Source organism: Anas platyrhynchos, chromosome Z, assembly GCF_047663525.1.
Source record: "Anas platyrhynchos isolate ZD024472 breed Pekin duck chromosome Z, IASCAAS_PekinDuck_T2T, whole genome shotgun sequence".
NCBI lineage: Eukaryota > Metazoa > Chordata > Aves > Anseriformes > Anatidae > Anas > Anas platyrhynchos.
The window spans coordinates 50,752,157-50,771,996 of NC_092621.1; the positions used below are offsets into that span (position 1 = coordinate 50,752,157).

Genomic DNA, 19,840 nt, shown 5'->3' on the forward strand with positions numbered 1-19,840 from the left:
TAAACTGTCATAGAATCATAGAATATCTCTAGTTGGAATGAACAAGGATCATCAAGTCTAACTCATGACTCTGCACAGGACCACCCAAAAATCAAACCATATGTCTGAGAGCATTGTCCAAATGCTTCCTGAAATCTGGCAGGCTCAGTGCTGTGACCACTTCCTTGGGAAGCCTATTCCAGTGCCCAACCACCCTCTGGGTGCAGAACCTTTCCCTAACTCCCAGCCTGACCCTCCCCTGTCCCAGCTCCATGCTATTCCCTCGGGTCCTGTCTCTGTCTCCAGAAAGCAGAGCTCAGCGCCTGCCCCTCCACACCCCTTGTAAAGAAGCTGCAGGCTGCCATGAAGTCTCCACTCAGCATCCACCTCTCTAAGCTGAATAAGGGACCTCAGATACTCCTCAGATGTCTTTCCCTCTAGACTCTTCACTATCTTTGTCACTCTCCTTTGAATGCTCCCTAAAAGTTTTATATTTTTCTTATATTGTGGTGCACACAACTGGACACAGAGCTCAAGGTGAGGGCGCACCAGTGTGGAGCAATGCAGGACAATCTCTTCAGTCAACTGGCTAGCTATGCTGTGCTTGATGCATCTCAGAATACAGTTGGCCCATTTGGCTGTCATGGCCCACTGTTAACTCATATTCTACTTGCCATTGACCAGAACCCCCAGATACTCCTGGGCTGCTCTCCAGCTTCTCATCTCTCTGTATGTATAGCCAGGGCTGCCCCTTCCTGAGTGCAGAATCCAGCACTTGCTCTTGTTAAACTTCATGTGGGTAGGTGATGGCCCAGCTCTCTAATTTGTCAAGATCTCTCTGTAAGGCCTCTTCACCCCTGAGGAAGTCAAATGGCTCCTCCTTATGTGCTTCTGGTATTTTCACCTCAACAACAATATTCCAAAAAGACAAAGTATGCTGTTAGGTGACACTTAGGTGTTCGTAATTTTTAAGTAACAATGAATTTATGTGCACTTGCAGATGTAAATGAATGTGATTTGAATTCCAACATCTGTATGTTTGGGGAGTGTGAAAACACTAAAGGTTCATTCATTTGTCACTGCCAGCTAGGATATTCGGTCAAGAAAGGAACCACTGGATGCACAGGTAAAACAAATTTCTGTCATATGTGTTACAGTGTGTAGATATCTTGATTGGCTTTCAGGTAAAATAAATGCACAAGTGTTCACACACAAGTGAGAGTGTAATTTCTACCATTAGGTAGTAAATGTAGGAGTCTAACTATATTACATGTATCAGCATGTATCCAGGAGTTTGAAAAGGTTTGCTCTTTGACCAACATCAATGTGATATAAGAGACCTCATATGTAACTGCAGTTTTAAAGGCAAAACTTTTTTTGCTATGGACTGGAAGACTATCTAGTACCAAATAGAACATGGCTAGGCATGGCAGCATCTGTGGTAGAAGTATTTAATCTGTACCCGTTTGTCATGCATACTCAAAGTATAAACTCATATATCAACTACAGCTGTGAGAAATGACCCAGGAGTCTAAGGTCAAAAGGGAAAAAAATGGAATAAAAGAATGAAAATTAAAAAAAAAAAAAAAAAGGTGTAAGAAGGAAAGTATATGCCTTCCTTCAACCCATGCTAAGAAATTTTAAAGAATCATAGTAATGCAGTTTCAAACTGTACAACTTCCTGTGCTAAATGGCATCTTTCTGCAGGCTGGGTCTACTCTGTTAGGGGGAAGCTAAGGTCATACAAAATGACTCTTCTCAGAAGGTTGATGGAATTCCTCCTGTAATTCCATGTTTAAGAATTTGTTTTATAGTTTCAAAATTCATTTCTATAACTGAAATGTGCCCACACAATCAAGGATGTCAACCCATTTTAGGCATATGAGCATACTTGTCTGTAAGACAGCTTTAATTTCACACCAAAAAGCAACTGTAGGAAATCAAACTAATTTTACCATGTTAACTAACAAAGAACAAATGAAAAATATATTAAATGAATATATAATGAATAACAAATGAAAATATAATGAAAGTACAATTGAAAGTGCAAGTATCACTATTATTAATCTATAAAATAATGTCACTTGCTTGAATATGGTTTTGCTTGCTTGAATATAGCATATGGTTTTGAACTTTTTGTTTTTTTAAAGGATTGCAAAACTATGCAATGGAAATGAGTAAAATCCAAGGGAAACATCATTTGTAATATTCTGGTTCTCCTGATGTAAATACTAACAGTTTATTTTGTGCTTCTAGATGTGGATGAGTGTGAAATTGGTGCTCACAACTGTGACATGCATGCCTCATGTGTCAATGTACCAGGAAGTTTTAAATGTAGTTGCAGAGAGGGATGGGTCGGGAATGGCATTAAATGTATTGGTAAGTATATAGAAAAATGAAGTTTTTTTCTCTCTCTCTTTTTTTTTTTTCTTTTTCCTTTTTTCATTTTTTTTTCTTTTTTAACAAAACATGCAATATGACTGTGATTACTCCAAAATAATACAAAAGTATTAATAAAGTATTAATACAAAAATATTATTCGTCTATTTTCATCTATTTGCTGCACTCTGTGGATAGATGAGTATACAAGATTCTTATGTTTGGGGAGTTTGCTTTTTTTTTAAAAAAAAAAAAGAAAAGTTTTGTTTCAAGAGCCTCTCTTTAACATCCTACTGTGTTAAATATGTATTTTGCAAAGTTTATATACAACAGCTAGAATGGGCAAAATACAAAATTCAGTCAAAAATAAGGTGGAGTTTGTTTTGAGATTTCCTGCCATTAAGATATTATTTCTGTTACTTAATACCATTTTTCTGGGAAAAAAAATCCTGTAGGATTTCTAGTTAATAGGCCTAATATAAAGCAGGTTGGACCTGAAGTATGGGAAACTTGATTCTGCATTTGCTGGGCTGCTACAGTCACATTATGTCTCCTTGCCTTTGTTTTTAACTTTGGTGTGTAAAAGAGATTGTAATATTTACCTTTTTTGCATAACATTTTGGGACCTGTGGAAGACAAGATTCACTTAAAAATTAGGCTTTATTGGTATAATATATGAAAGAAAAAGTACCTGTATTATGAGATTTTACTACAACCCAGATTTTGTACGATTTTAAAGCTATTTTAAAGCTATGCTAAATAAGACATCCTATTTGATGGTAAGATATGTTGTTACATGTTGTTAAGATAGCTCCTGGGTACAGAATGTTCTTCCAGGAGTCCCTTATACAGATGTCTGCTGACAGGCAAGGCAGAGTGTGGGAAGGACCATCAGGTACCACATATCACCTGCCACAGTGCGGCACCTGATACTGACTTACATAGAATCATAGAATATCCTGAGTTGGAAGGGACCCTTAAGGATCATCAAGTCCAACTCTTGACACCGCACAGGTCTACCCAAGTTCAGACCATGTGACTAAGTGCACAGTCCAATCTCTTCTTAAATTCAGTCAGGTTCGGTGCAGTGACCACTTCCCTGGGGAGCCTGTTCCAGTGTGCAACCACCCTCTCTGTGAAGAACCCCCTCCTGATGTCAAGCCTAAACTTCCCCTGCCTCAGCTTAACCCCGTTCCCGCGGGTCCTGTCGCTGGTGTTAATGGAGAAAAGGTCTCCTGCCTCTCGACACCCCCTTACGAGGAAGTTGTAGACTGCGATGAGGTCTCCCCTCAGCCTCCTCTTCTCCAGGCTGAACAGGCCCAGTGCCCTCAGCCGTTCCTCGTACGTCTTCCCCTCCAGGCCTTTCACCATCTTCGTAGCCCTCCTCTGGACACTCTCCAACAGTTTCATGTCCTTTTTATACTGTGGTGCCCAGAACTGCACACAGTACTCGAGGTGAGGCCGCACCAGCGCAGAGTAGAGCGGGACAATCACCTCCCTCGACCTACTAGCGATGCCGTGCTTGATGCACCCCAGGACACGGTTGGCCCTCCTGGCTGCCAGGGCACACTGCTGGCTCATATTCAACTTGCTGTCTACCACGACCCCCAGATCCCTCTCTTCTAGGCTGCTCTCCAGCGTCTCATCGCCCAGTCTGTATGTGCAGCCAGGGTTTCCCCATCCCAGGTGCAGGACCCGGCACTTGCTCTTATTGAACTTCATGCGGTTGGCGATCGCCCAGCTCTCCAACCTATCCAGATCCCTCTGCAAGGCCTTTCCACCCTCATTCGAGTCCACAACTCCTCCAAGTTTGGTGTCATCAGCAAACTTGCTCAAAATACCTTCTATTCCTACATCCAGATCGTTTATAAAAATATTGAAAAGTACCGGCCCTAAAATGGAGCCTTGAGGGACCCCACTAGTGACCGCCCGCCAGCCTGATGCAGCGCCATTCACCATAACCCTTTGGGCCCTGCCCGTTAGCCAATTGCTCACCCATCGTATGATGTTTTTATTTAGCTGTATGCTGGACATCATGCACTCAAATGGCCATTTCCATCAAGTCAAGTTGCAATTGCCATTTAGTGGCAGGAGGGTCTTCTGTTTTTGTTGTTGGTTTGGTTTTGTTTGGTTTGTGTTATTTTTAAATCCAAATTGGCATCCAAGTTAGTAGTAAAGCTTGCATTGATTTTCATAGCATTAGTTTGGTTTTGTGTTCTGTTCATTGAGAAGGCTCATCAGATGTGTGTTAGATTTTCACCTCACCATATCTCTTTGTTCTGTTATTTTCAACACACTTTAATTCCAAGGTCTTTATCAGGATATTAACATTTAAGTAATGATGTCAACATTTACTCCAATGAATCAGCTGAATTCCATCCACTGTGTGGGTGTTGTATGCTTGTTTAGTTTGACAGTTAATTGCAAGCAAAGTACACTAACTGCTGTATTACTGCTTATGCTCTTTTGTCCCTGATGTGTAGATCTTGATGAATGCTCCAATGGGACACACCAGTGCAGTGTGAATGCTCAGTGTGTAAACACCCCAGGGTCATACCGCTGCGCATGTGCAGAGGGATTCACAGGGGATGGATTTACTTGTTCTGGTAAGGATTTTCTGTGAAAGCTGATTTGTCACTACTGGTTTCTGCTTCATGGGAACGTTGCAAAATTAGAACCAAGCCCAAAGTGCAAGAGAATAAATATAAAAGTGTCTGTTAAGACCCATCTCCTGAACAAATGTTAACAAAGGCAGTTGACCCTTCGATTTGCATGCCAAACTGGATGCAGTGAGACCAGTTGTTGTCTGAAGCTCCTGTGTGCTCTTTTCTCCTTTTCCTTTTGCTCGAACTTTTTTGAATGTGAATGTGCAGTTTCAAGAGAACAAGGATTCAGCTGTCGTCGACCCTGCTCTGTTGCCTGGGTCTGTCTCTGACAGGGAAGAGGTATTTCATTTTGCCCTCACTAGGGGAAAGAGGACTGAATGGGATGTAATCATTAATGATTAAATCATTATTTTTAATGATTTTCTTTTAAATAAAAACAAGTTGCAATTGAAAAATGTTGCCCATTATCTCTGCATTTATGTTTTTTTGAACATCATTTACCACACAGAAAGTGTTTCAGAATCACTCAAAGTATAAGAGATTGTATAAAGTGTAAGGATTTTATATAAGACAAATTTATGAGCATTGAGTTGCTGTGTTTTCTATCACTTACGGAGTGGAAATGCAAGCGTCTCTGCTCTAAAGTTCTTATTTGTTCTGTATGTGGTCAGCAGTTTTTAAGGTTTGAAGGAAGAGTAAGAGTAGTAAAATAAAGAAAGTAATGTGAATGCATTCACTATTAGCTAACTAACCAAAATCAATTTACACCTTAAATATTATTAAAACTTAATATAACAATCAGTCAGAAGACTTACTAACATGAGTTTTTGATCTCAGAAGTAGGATCTTCATATTTTGTTGATTGATGTGTGTTTCAAGTTTGTGGCTAATGAACATGAATTTTAATCCCTATTGTTAATGCAGTATGCTTCACATTTGTAAATATAAAATTTAATTTAATTCTCAATTTTGCTCTTTTTTAGAGCTATCAAAAATTTTAGGAAAATGAAAATGAGCCATGTTTTTTGAAAGGACCAATGCTCAAAGTAACACTTGCAAAGAATGTTTCATGTCAGACTAACAGAGCAATATTATAGAATCACAGAATCATCTAGGTTGGAAGAAACTGCCAAGATCACCTAGTCCAACCTCTGACCTAACAGTAACAAGTCCTCCACTAAACCACTAAACCATATCACTAAGCTCTACATCTAAAGGTCTTTTAAAGACATCGAGGGATGGTAACTCAACCACTTCCCTGGACAGCCCATTCCAATGCCTCACAACCCTCTCGGTAAAGAAGTTCTTCCTAATATCCAACCTAAACTTCCCCTGGTGCAACTTTAGCCCATTCCCCCTCATCCTGTCACCAGGCACATGGGAGAATAGACCAACCCCCACCTCGCTACAGCCTCCTTTGAGGTACCTGTAGAGAGCGATAAGGTCGCCCCAGAGCCTCCTCTTCTTCAGGCTGAACAATCCCAGCTCCCTCAGCCCTTCCTCTTAAGACTTGTTCTCCAGATCCCTCACCAGCTTTTTTGCCCTTCTCTGGAGTCACTTGAGCACCTCGATGTCCTTCTTGTAGTGAGGCTGAAAAAAAAGCTGAACACAGTACTCGAGGTGCGGCCTCACCAGAGCTGAGTACAATATATAACATAAATATATAATATATATTATTAATTATTAATATATATATTATATATATAACAGAAAATAAAGCTTTGACTTTCTGAGCAAAGCATTAAAACAAATAATAATAATAATAATAATAATAATAATAATAATAATAATAATAATAATAATAGGTAAGAATCTTAGCAGGGTAGAAGGAGTCATTTTGGAAATGACATTAGATTTGCCTTTCTCCATTCTTTCAATTTGGTTCATCTTCAGGTGTAAACAATTTGTTTTATATCAATAAAACTCTGCAAGTGGTAGGATAAAATTATTTGTATTTGGACATGCGGTTTCAAAGAAATTTCTGTCTCCCACAGATATCGATGAGTGTGCAGAAAATGTTAATCTGTGTGAAAACGGACAGTGTTTGAATGTCCCTGGTGCATACCGTTGTGAGTGTGAGATGGGATTCACTCCCTCCTTGGACAGCAAGTCATGCCAAGGTAAACTACTGGTACTTCAAGTTCATTTTCTGAGTTTGGATTGGCTGCCATAAAGCAAACAACGAGAACTTCTGGAAGTACCTCAACCTGGAAGCAGAATACGTAACACATGCTTCACATATAAAACTAATTTATTCAACCAAGGATTATTTTGCAGTCTTAATTATGTTGAAGGTAGCTTTCATCTCTTTATGAAGTTTTCCTGGCTGTGGCCCAGAAATCTCAGCAGTTTGGCTTGGCAATTTTGTGTTGGTGGTTTTTTTTGTTACTATTTCTCTTAGTCTTGTCACTAGTGAGTAGTGTGTGGAAAAAACGTGCATTCATCTCTATTTTATTTAATGTGCTTACATAGGAAATATAAACTGCATTGAGTGACCTCATTTTTAATAAACCATATTTGACAACTTTGTAATACTCCTTGATGTGTGTCCTGAAGACTTTTTTTATCATCATCCTTTCACTCTGTGTATTGTAGATCATCTGAAGTAGATTCTCTCTCTAATTCAATGGAGCTTCTGTTCCTTGTTGTATTCTTACATCCTTTTTCAGTTTAACATGAAAAACGTGTATTACATAAATTCTTTTTAATTAATGTTCCAAAGCATTTTACTTTATCGGCATGATCACATATTCATGTGTATGAGTCAGACTTCAGGCTTGTGAAAAATTATTCAAGAGGTGTTCTGGTCAGAGCTATTGTAATTACTGAATATTATCAGTTGTTTAACTTAGCAAATTTCTCAGTGCAGCTCAGTTAGCCATTTTATAATCATGCCAATGTTCCAATGTTCCAAAATAAATAAATAAATAGATAAAAAATCAGCCAATTGGTATATTGATAAACAAAATATTATAGAAAATTCTCTAATTCTAGAGACAGTAAGTCATGCAATTTTGGCTTTTCAGTTGGTCCACAATAATGTGCTGAAAAACAAATTGAAGAATTTTGGACAAAAAACTTGGTATATTATTTTAATTCCAAAAGAAATCTGAAAGTATTGCATAGATTAAATTACACTGTTCAAGAACTAGAATGTATGGATGCTGAATGCTGTAGAGGAATTCTTTTTTTTTTTTTTTTTTTTTTTTTTTTAAGTTGATGTATTAATTTGTCCTGTGGTAGGGTGACTCTTTGGCTGATTTCTGTCGCCAAGGGATAAAATCTAAAGCCTGTATTTTGTGCGGTAATTGCAATATTTCACCTGATTTCTAAAGAAACCCCTTGACATATTAGTATATTAGCTTCTCAATGATACACTCTTTTCCACAACTTTATAAAGCTTATCTTAACACAGATTATCTTTCTGACCCAATTCAGAGGTCATTTCATGGCTATAGTCCAATTTAGAAATTTGAATTTAGAAAACTTGCTTTAATTGCCAGTTTAAATTAATTGAGAACCATTGGATACTAGGCATTTATCTTAAATTTTTCATCTAAAAATTTAACCCAATCCCCATCATTTCAAAGTTACCCTTTCTCATACATTACTATAAAGAGCCATTATATCACTTCTCAAGCTTCGACTAAAGCAAGCAAGCCAAGTTCACCACAGATCTTTCATTCACTCCTGAACTGTGTATCCAGAATTCCAAGTGAAAATTTAGCTGTGCTTAGTAAAACGGTATCAATGCTGTCTGCTTTCCTGTCTCTGCTAAAAATAGCTCACTAGAGCTGCATTCACCTTTTGCACAGATGCTTTATTTTATAAATTTAGGACTCTTGCTATTGGACAGTACCTGCCAATTTTTTTCATCTTTTATTAATTTTCTTCCACTCAGAAGTTGTATGTGTCTTCATTCACACTTTGCAATGCAACACACTATTATAACACTAATATGATAACAGTATCTAATTTTCTTTTCTTAATATATTCCTTCAGATATTGATGAATGCTCCTTCCAAAATATATGTGTGTTTGGTACCTGCAATAATCTACCAGGAATGTTTCATTGCATCTGTGATGATGGCTATGAACTAGACAGAACCGGAGGAAACTGTACAGGTATATTTCTTCTGTTCAGAAGTATGTCAAGGCTAAATAAATACCCTTTTAATTGCAGCGGGTTGTTTGAAACAGGAGTTCACAACATGTATTTTATTCTCTAGCAGATATACAAGCACATTCTTCTTCCACCAAATAAGGAGTTTTTAGCATTGTATGCTTTTGATTTAGTTTAAGAATTAGATTTAAAAAATGCTTCTTATATATGCACCTGCATGATGGTTATTCTTAAGTGTTTGATGAATTATTAGCAGCTCTTTGCTTCAATTTCAGGTAGAAATAACTGGTATTTGAAAATTTCTTGCTTATTTTGCTTTAAAATGTAAAATGATTCCTCTTTTCCATCAAGTGAATGGATTTATAAATATAGCCTTCCTATTTCAGATATTGATGAATGTGCTGATCCCATTAACTGTGTTAATGGTCTCTGTGTAAATACTCCTGGGAGGTATGAATGTAATTGCCCTCCAGATTTCCAGCTGAATCCTACCGGGGTGGGTTGTGTGGGTAAGTAAAAGCTACTTAAAGTATCACTGTAGAAATCAAATGAATAATCATGTTAGATGGATACTAGATATATCAAACATGGGTAGTTTTGGTCTCTCTTCGAAGGCAGGGTGCCTGTTTTGATGCACTTGAGGGAAGCAAGATACAAAAATTATCATTCACTTGCTGATCCTGCTGTATAGTTTTCTAGAGCTTATTAGTTCTTGTAAATGACTGATGGTGTTTATAAAGTCTTGAAAATACACTTTTTTAAAATTTGTTCAAACATATATTATTTGCATTTCCATTTTCCTCAAAGTCGCCTGTTCTTTGTTTAAGTCTAAACTGGAATTAAAACTGCTTATGGTGCCCATTTAACTAAAAACAAACTCAAAAGCACATTTCACTGTAGTTTAATTCTCTCTGGCATGATCACCTCTGGCTTATACTGAAATATATTGAATTTTCATTGTATCTTCTACTTTCATTACATTTTTCCACTTGTTATAAGCCTGTCATGTGATTAGAATATATAAGAGCAATTAGTCTAGGGAAGATTTCGGGAAAGTAGTGTTGAAAGAAGTTCAGCCGTAAAGATTTGTGTGGGATCCTGGGAAAGCCTTTTAGTTTTTTGTTTGGAGACCAGCCTTTTTATTTTAATACTTGGGGAAGACTCAGACTTGCACAAATTGAGAAGTAGAAACCTGCCCATTTTCTAAATACTGGCAACACTACTATAGTGTGGTAATAAATAAATATATTCTAAACAAATCATTTCTATAGAAATGCATATTTCCTTCAGAACAAATTTTATTGCTCATTTTTTCCATGTGTCTCTCTTTTTTGTGTACATTCTCTCTAGCAACTGTAGAGTCCCAAGTGAGAGACCAAGTCCTCCCTCTCAGAAGAAAAAAAAATTTAATAAGAAAGTGAAAGAAAAACTGTTTGACCCTACTTTATTTCTGTCTTGAGGAAGTACTACTAGGCCTCTCTGATACTTAAACACTCTTTTCCTTTCCCCTGTGTAAGAAATATTTTTAGTTCCTCAGTGACTGCCTGCACAGAAAAGAGAAGTTCCTGAGGTGTAGACTGCTGGACAAATGTGTTTTTTGTTTGGTTTGTTTTGTTTTAACCTCAGTTTCAGAGATTGGCAGAACTGTAATCCTCTTGTCTATATGGCAGGAACTGTAACTCTCAGATGCACAATTTACATCTCTCTATAGCCTGATTTCATGATGAAGTGCAAAAAACATTCACTGAACATTCAGCTTTTGTTTTTAATAGGAGTGTGCAAAGCCTCTGCTTCTCATGAAATATCATCAGATTAAGATAACAACTAAGTCCTGTTCCATGAACAAAATGGCACTTCAATGCCCTTTTTTCAGAAGCCCTTTAAGAGATGGGGGCATCAAGTTCAAATAAAGACATCTTAGTTATATGTTATACGATTTTAAACGTTGTTAGGTTTTGATCTGTTTCCTTTCAACAGCAGCAATTTATAATATTTCTAGAGGATTAAATGAGTTAACATGGGCAAAGGAAACACCAAGACAATTGCCTTCCAATGCAGCTATACTAATTCTGTTTTAAGAGGTGTTATACTTTGGATATGTCTACCATACTGACTTATGCAGGCCAAAGAGGGAAGAATTAAAGTTCATTTTGCTTGTGATCTGTTATAGTCTCAGGACTGCAAGTCCAAACTGCAGCTTCAGTGACAATGAAGTTTGGGTCATTTGCAAATGTAAAGCCTTACCCAATTTTCACTCTAAGATTGTAGTCACTTGGGGAAAAACAAAACAGAACAACAACAAGACACAGGCTAGTAGACCTTACCAAGATAATGAAAGTTTCTTACTTCTGGAATTAAATTGTTGTGCCAAAAAATGTTCCAGAAACTTCTTGTCAAAGGACAGCACTTCTGGTTCTCTTCAATAGCAACTATCTCTTGCACGCTTGAGCAAAAAGTGGAATTTTAATTCCAATTCCTCTCAGAAGGAACAGAAATATTATCCTTTGCAAAGAAGAACATGGTGCCTTGTCAAGACAGTTCATGTGAGCAGTAAACCGAGACCTAAAACCCTTTATGGACTCAGTATTGATACTCTGCTAGAGAATTCCACACTCTGCCTTCTTTCCAAGGACTATTATCTCCTATTGCTTGTAATGGACCTGAGGTCTTTAGCCGAAGTCATCTTCCAAAAAGCTCTTTTTTTTCCACTTTTCTCAAGAACCATGAAGCCAAATCTCAGCTTCACTTAAAAAGGCAGATGTCTCCCACTGTCACAATTGGAGAGGGGCATGCAGTTCCTCTGAGAACACAAGGAAATAGGTATTCTGAGAATATCTGTGTTGGGGTTGTTTCTGCTCAAGTCCATAAAGAGAACAACAGGATATGCCCTTTTTTTCTTTTTTGGGAAGGCTGTTTATATTACTTTGATCTAACTTAATATTATTTTGCAGCCATAACAAATTGTAAAGCTTGTATTTATTACTAGAATCTCTTAGTAAATAAAAAATATGTAATAAATTTAAAATAAATAATTTTTTTTAAAAAAGGACTTCCACTCAACATGGGCTGATCAGTGACATGTACCACAACTCAGGATAATTTAAAAAGCTGTGTCATATCAAGACATTTGTTAAACCCTGGAGATTTTTAAAGGATGAACTACACATATTTATCATACTTGGTTCATCTCAGTCCATGTAAAATGCTAAGAATGTAGTGTGTGGCACTTGCTGCAAGTAGTAAATTAAAAATGTGGTATTTCTGGTCAAAATATTCATTTAGAAAACCATTCAAAAATTCATATACAAGTTTCTTAGTTATACTAACAGAAATAGTAAAAATGTAAAACACTGTGGCCTTTATACAATGAATCTTTCTTCCAAGTTGTTTCTATGCTTCTTTAGTGGCATACTTTGATAGTAAGTTAATTCATAGCTGTGATCTTTAAAATTATAACACTAAACTTGAGGAATTTAATTTATTCTTATTTGACTGTAATAGAAAATACAGTCATAATTGACTATCTTCTCATTCCTTGTATTTATGATTCACTGCTAGTTACTTGCCATTTATACAGAACAAGGAGGTAGTATTGGCAGTAGAAAGAAAACTCAAAGCTTTACTTCTCTTAGCAGATTCATTGCTCATTCTACCAATGCCAACTGTTGTCTACATCATGAAGTATCAGTTTGAGTGAACTAACATTTTTTCCTCAAAGTTTCTGGAAGTTTAGATTATTTTCTGCAATGCTAATGATTTTTGGAGATTTTTTTTTTTTTCAAGTACAGCTCTTCCAGTGCAATGACAGATGGCACTTTTTTTCTGCAGTTCCATAGAGAAATAGGTGACTTCTAATTTCCACAAGAGAGTGGAATTCAGCCTAGTCAAACTCAGAAAATAGAGAAGAAATATTATCAGCAAACTGCAGCAAGGCTTCTAGATGTTTTCTGGACTGAAAAGTGGGAATAGTGTATGTTCTACATATACTACATACAACTGAGTGTTGTATGTATCTGGAAGATACTCAAACATTTAAAACTGTTCTCTGGGCTCTTAGGAGGCTGAAGCTACCCTTTCTCCATACTGTCTCTCTCAACACCAGTAACAGTGTACATGAATGTTTTCAGCTTGCCAGTGACCTTAAAAGAACGATGTTATCTGAATTCCGGCTTCTAGATATGGAACATTAAAATGAAGGCCTAGTGTTGCTTTGCCCAGATTGTTGTGTGCAGCTGTAGTCATATGTGCTTTATATGTAGATAATCGTGTTGGCAATTGCTACCTGAAGTATGGACCACGAGGGGATGGAAGCCTATCCTGCAATACTGAAATTGGAGTTGGAGTCAGTCGTTCCTCATGCTGCTGCTCTCTGGGAAAAGCTTGGGGAAACCCCTGTGAGACGTGTCCCCCTGTAAACAGCAGTAAGAAAATGTTCTCATATTTTCCCCTCCCCCCTTATTATAAAAGATACTACTAAGAAATAGAAAAAGTATTTGCAATCTTTTACTGCATTAAGTTATCATTTTAAAAAATGATTTACTTTGAGAATCTGAACATATTGCATACATCTGTTTGCAATTTTTAATCAGCAGCTCCACGTTGGTTAGGGTAATAAATGTGACTAAAGGTTAGAATTTAAAGTATGTCTTTAATTCAAAGAACTGTGGTGGTTCTCAAAGAGAATCTTGGTAACTGTTATATAACAATTTCTGTCACACTTAGGTACTTTCAAAATTGTTACCCAGTGATACTTACCAACTTTGTAGATATATGAAATAATGCAAAAGAAATACAAAGCAGCTAATTCTAAACAGTCTCATAATAGTGTGAATTACAATTTTAACATCTCTTTATCTATTGCATACTGGCATTTTGTATTGAAAAACTAGAAAAAGCTAAAAGTGGAGGATGCATGTATACCTTATGCAGTCACAAAATGATGGAAACAGTTTTGTCCCTGCCTATAAGAATATCCAAGGTTACGGTAATGGTCAAAGCAGACTTGCTTTGTTTCCAGTAAATAGTCCAAGGAAGGTAGAAGAATAATGACAGTAGGGAAAAAGAAGCATTAGAAACACATATGAAATGCTTTGTTTCTATTCTTAGCACTCATATAACTGACATGCTCTCTCTTGTTATACTTTACTTTAGCGGAATACAATACTCTCTGTCCAGGAGGAGAAGGATTCAGACCAAATCCCATCACTATTATTTTAGAAGGTGAGTTAATTGTAAATGACAAATAAAAAAAAAAGTGCCATCTTTGGTGAGATAAATGCATGAACTGTATTATGAAGAAGCCATTACATTTATTGCAAACCAAAAGTTAATATGAGTTGAAAAACAGTGTGATGAAAAGGAGCATTGTAAAAGAACATTGAAGAAGTCCAACAACATTTCAGTAGGAAAATAAACCGATGTCATACCTTTTGTGTGCCTCCTTACTTGAGTTGAACTTTGAAATTGGCCCTGAAGAATAAATCTTCTATGAAAATTATAGTTTATCAGTGGAAGGTATAAGTTTCAGGAAACATTAATTGGACAAAGAAACCAGTGAGCATGCAGGAATGGGGGAATTGGATGCCAAATTCCTATAAACAGTAACAGAAGCTGAACTCCAGGTGCTCATCAAGCTGAAACGTGCTCCAGAAAAACTAGTTATATAGGAGAGAATGAGCATCACATCCATGCTTTCATAAAGTACATCCATGATTTCATAAAGTTTCTAAATAAGCAACAAAAATCCATGTGACAGTTAAAAGCTACTAGTTGGTAAAATTTCAGGGGAGTACTTACAGTCTCATGTTTCTTTTCATTCTGGATTGAAAGTAAGTTTTTGTCTCTTTTTTAGACATTGATGAATGTCAGGAGCTGCCAGGTCTCTGCCAAGGTGGAAATTGCATCAATACTTTTGGCAGCTTCCAGTGTGAATGTCCAAAAGGCTACTACCTCAGTGAAGAGACGAGAATCTGTGAAGGTTGAATCCCTTGAAATTGTCTTATCACAGTGCAGTTATGATGAAAAACAATGTTTTAGCCTTAAATCCAAAAGTGGCTATGGTATCCACACTCTTACCAAAAATCTTTTCTAAAATCATTGTCTTGGGCATTATTGATATGATTAATATTAAACTTGAAATGTAACATTTCCATATACTAACATTCATATACTAGATCTCAGCTATGTGTATTTTCTACATAGTATATAGATAAGGTGATTCAACTCATCGTTTGTAGATTCCAGCTTCAGTGCCTTGTATTGCCTACTAGTTTTACTACATTCTCTGTATTGATCCAAATCTGATCTGTACTTCCCAAACTAGACTTTGTATGCAACGTTTTTCTTGTTTTAGCATATTTTGGCTGTGTTTCTCAGAAATATTTGCTGGGGCTGGTCTTCCTTCTCATTGTAAATTATATTTTTTTCACTTGGTCTCTAGATATTGATGAATGTGTTGCACATCCGGGTGTTTGTGGTCCTGGAACCTGCTACAATACCCTGGGAAACTACACCTGCATTTGCCCTCCTGAATATATGCAGGTCAATGGAGGACATAACTGCATGGGTATGCAAAATGTCATCTTTACTATAACTGTCTAGATATCAACCTGTTTTGGAACCAGACTCCCTGCTCTAAAATTTCCTTTTTCATGTGGTCGATTCTGAAGTCTTTAAAGTCTCATACCAGAAAACTGGACTTGCAGTTGTTATGTTTTTTCATAAACTTAAGTACTATTATAGCTTTTTCCTACCTTTAACTCCCAGGAGGTTGTGTCATGTAGCCAGGAAAGAGAGCCAAATGCAGTGTTTTCATGGTCTTGTTCTTTAACAGAACTCAGAAATATTTTTTATTTTTACCAGCCATTTCCAATAGTAGGGTTTGATATACAGATGGATCTGATGGGCATCTACAGTGTGTTTCTGATTTCTTGTGAATGTTGCTTTTACCCCTTTGTCTTGAAAGTATGTCATTTCAGGTAAGTCTAATACAAAAAGTAGATGAGTGCAATCTTTAAATGATTTCTGAGTGTATCTGTGCACATTTTGGGGTTGCATTCGGAAGCCAGAGTTAATGAATTACTGTCTTGGTTCATGGGGGTAAATATTTACATAAATCAATTCATTGGTTACTTCATAAGTGATTCTTTTCTCACATCTAGACATGAGGAAAAGCTTTTGCTACAGAAGTTATAATGGAACCTCCTGTGAGAATGAATTGCCCTTCAATGTGACCAAAAGGATGTGTTGCTGCACATACAATGTTGGGAAAGCCTGGAATAAACCTTGTGAACCATGTCCAACTCCAGGAACTGGTAAAGCCAACCATAATCATTCAATTTTCTTACATTCTTTGTGCATCTGCTCCTTCAACATATTAGCTGAAGTTGAAATTTCAGCCCCCAAAAAACCTTTGCTAAAATCATATATCATATAAACATTAAGGTTGAAAACACCTCCATGATCATGTAGTCCAACTATCCACCTATCAGCAATATTATCCACTAAACCATGTCCCTAAGCACCACATCCAACCTTTCCTTAAACACCCCCAGGGACGGTGACTCCACCACCTCCCTGGGCAACCCGTCCCAATGCCTAACTGCTTTTTCTGAGAATTTCTTCTAATTTCTCCTAATTTCCATCCTGAACCTCCCCTGGCGCAACTTGAAGCCATTCCCTCTTGTCGTGTCACTAGTTATCCGCAAGAGGAGGACAGCCCCCAGCTCCCCACACCTTCCTCTCAGATAGCTGCAGAGAGCAATGAGGGCTCCCCTGAGCCTCCTCTTCTCCAGATTAAACAGCCCAGGTCCCTCAGTCACTCCATCCAGGACTTGTGTTCCAGGCTCTTCACCAGCTTCGTAGCCCTTCTCTGGACACGCTCCAGGTCCTTGATGTCCTCCTTGTAGTAAAGGGCCCAAAACTAAGGGTGCAGCCTCACCAGAGCAGAGTACAGGGGGACAATCACCTCCCCATCCTGCTGGCTACACTATTCGTGATAGAAGCCAAGATGCCGTTGGCCTTCTTGGACATCTGAACACACTGCTGGTTCATGTTGAGCCAAGTGTCAACCAACACCTCCAGATCCTTTTCCTCTGCACAGCTTTCCAACCACTCTGCCCCAAGCCTGTAGCATTGTATGGGGTTGTTATGCTAAAACAGTGTGACGAATACCCCACTGGTTGGAATAAGTCTTGCTGTGCTAAACCGGGATAGATATTTCTTCAATTTCTGCAGAGGGAAGATACAGCCTCAATAGTCAAGGAAACCAATCATTCACACAGGTTGAATAAAATATACAGGAAGAATATAGAGGTTTTCTCTCTCTGCTGCCAGTGAGATCAAGGACAAGGGAAGAAAATACCATCAGGTCTCCCTGAGTGGAGGTGAACATAAAGGCCTGGAAAGAAAGAGATGTCTGCTGCCTGATCAGCTTCACAGGATCATTGATAGCATAATTTAGTAACTGCATAGCAAGGGATACATTTATACTTGTAGTCCTAATCTCTGTTTGAACACAAAGATTGTGTTTCATAGTTTCATAGAGTGTATTGCCTTTCTAGATTTTTCACTTGTGTCTCACATCTGAGCACGATCCTCTTGGTTGCTTTTACATTACCTCTACTGAAGGTGATTAACTTGCAAAAGCTCTGTAAGTAGGGCATAGTAATGGGAAATAAAAATTTCCTTCCACAAAATGAAGCGAAAATAGAAAGGTACTCAGTTCTTTTTCAGTTAGTCTTTATGTAGTTTCTTGCCTGGAACAAATCACCCTTGAAAGCTCAACTCAGAAAAATTGTTGGTGAGAGAATCACCAACTTGGAAACCTGACAGTAGCACCTGGGCCTCATTAAAATACTCTTACATTTGTAAAAAGAGCAAAGGTGCCTAGATAAAATAACTGTTTAATATATATACATTTTACTGTTTAATTAACTTTGCAACAATCTAGTACCACTAAAGCCATACCTTTGGGGGCGCATCCTCTGTGGTGTTAGTGTAAATAACGTATTCCTTTCATTCCACATGGTTTATTCTGGTGATGTAAGGGAAATAGCAGATAATTAGGGAGGATTTTCTCCCACAAGCAGTAAAGAGGAGGAAAATGGGACTGAAAAGAAAAACACCCTCTTCCGTTTCTTTCTTAAGTAGGAGGAGGGAAAATGAAGGAATGTTTCTAGCAGTCAGGAATGGGAGCTGAAAATAAGCTTGAGAGAGGAAATACATGTTTGCTATCAGAGAGAGCTCATAAAATTCTTTCCCATAGTCATTTGTCTCTGCACCATAAAATTGTCATCAGGATGACATATGAAAAAAATATACCAAAGTATTAGCAGGGATTCATGCAATTAATATTCTTGCATGAAGGAGAGAGTTCTCCTTTTAGATTGTTAAGACAAGTTTTCAAGTACTGCTGCAGTTTTTAAAGCTTTGTTAAAACAACTTCACTGAGACAGTCTGCAAGGAGTTATGGGGTTAAAATATTTCCTGAAATACTTCAGTATTGTCTTGTTAGCTCTTTTAAATGCCTTTACTGTATTTGGAAACATGGCTGACACTCTTTCACCATGAAAAGAGATTGTTTGAGGGATTAAATACTTATGTAAATGCTTGAATAGTTGAAGTTACAGGATATAATCAGTTGTACTGAAATCTGGGTGGGGGCTACACATCACAGACAGGGGTTATGATATTCTGACCTTAACCAATTTGCTAGACTGAGCCCAGTACCTCATTAAAAGTATTATTCTGCTCTGATGAGAATTATATTGTTCCTCTAAATTAACTTCACGTGCCAATTCATTTGCAATTTTTTTCTTTGTCAACTGAGTTCTCTCTTCCTTTTCATATACTTATGCTTAACTAGTAATTTCTGTTTGATGACTTCAGGTAGGAAAGATTATCTTGCTCGGTTTTACACATAGTACAGATCATAACCATTACCATACAAGCCTTAAACAGAATAATCTTTTTTGTTTCTTTCTTTCTTTCTTTTTTTTTTTTTTCCCCACCCAAATAAGTGTAAAAAGCTGTTTCGCTGCTAAAAAGTAACCAAGTATTTGCAGAACTCTCTATATGGTTGGATCATCTGGGGAGTGCTTGACTTCAAAGAGTTTTTTCCCTGTTATGTGATAGATCTTTTTTCCTGTGAAAAATAATATAGTGATAAGTATGTGGTTTTTGTAAATACTTTTTAAAGTCATTGTTGCAAATAGTAAAAAGTCAAACTTTCAGAAAGTAAATCTCTGGAATGTTTGTGCATTGCTAATTTGGCAGTCTTCATAAAAGCATTATACTACACTCCTTATTTAATTACATGCAATTTTTTCTACACATTACAAGCTAAAAAAAAAAATGAAAGAACTCTATTAAATAGAACATAGAAAATACCTAGGTAGCATAGCACAGAAGGGAAGAAAGCTTGAGACTCTCTGAGGTTCTTCTTCATTCTCCCAGAACTGATGTTAGGCGTTATTACGGAAATAGATTGTCATCATTCATGGGGACAAGGTAGTGAACACAGGAGCCTCAGTGTTTCACTGGTTTAACAACAATGTAAATGGCATAAATCTCCATGCAGAAAATAATTGTTATAAAGAAAACCTTAAATCTTATACATGTTAATAGAACAGAAAATTTCTGGATGGTAAAACATTGTGGCAGTGAGCTCTGAGATTATTCTGTACTGCAAGAATAACCTCAGTAGACATTAAACAGTCACTAAAGAGCAGGACAGAAGAAAATGCCAAGGTTT

The 19,840-nt window shown here is 37.2% G+C and overlaps 1 protein-coding gene across 2 annotated transcripts in view; it reads left to right on the plus strand.

Annotated features, from left to right (window-relative positions):
• The window catches only part of FBN2 (fibrillin 2), a 193,095-nt gene that overhangs the window by 141,454 nt on the left and 31,801 nt on the right, over positions 1–19,840 (plus strand). For both annotated transcript variants that reach the window (XM_038170468.2, XM_038170469.2), the window contains 11 exons: positions 980–1,105; positions 2,236–2,358; positions 4,842–4,964; positions 6,959–7,084; positions 8,967–9,089; positions 9,474–9,596; positions 13,347–13,508; positions 14,239–14,307; positions 14,939–15,064; positions 15,527–15,652; positions 16,248–16,400. In XM_038170468.2, coding sequence (XP_038026396.2) covers positions 980–1,105; positions 2,236–2,358; positions 4,842–4,964; positions 6,959–7,084; positions 8,967–9,089; positions 9,474–9,596; positions 13,347–13,508; positions 14,239–14,307; positions 14,939–15,064; positions 15,527–15,652; positions 16,248–16,400 — 1,380 coding nt within the window. The remainder of the gene's footprint in view (positions 1–979; positions 1,106–2,235; positions 2,359–4,841; positions 4,965–6,958; positions 7,085–8,966; positions 9,090–9,473; positions 9,597–13,346; positions 13,509–14,238; positions 14,308–14,938; positions 15,065–15,526; positions 15,653–16,247; positions 16,401–19,840) is intronic.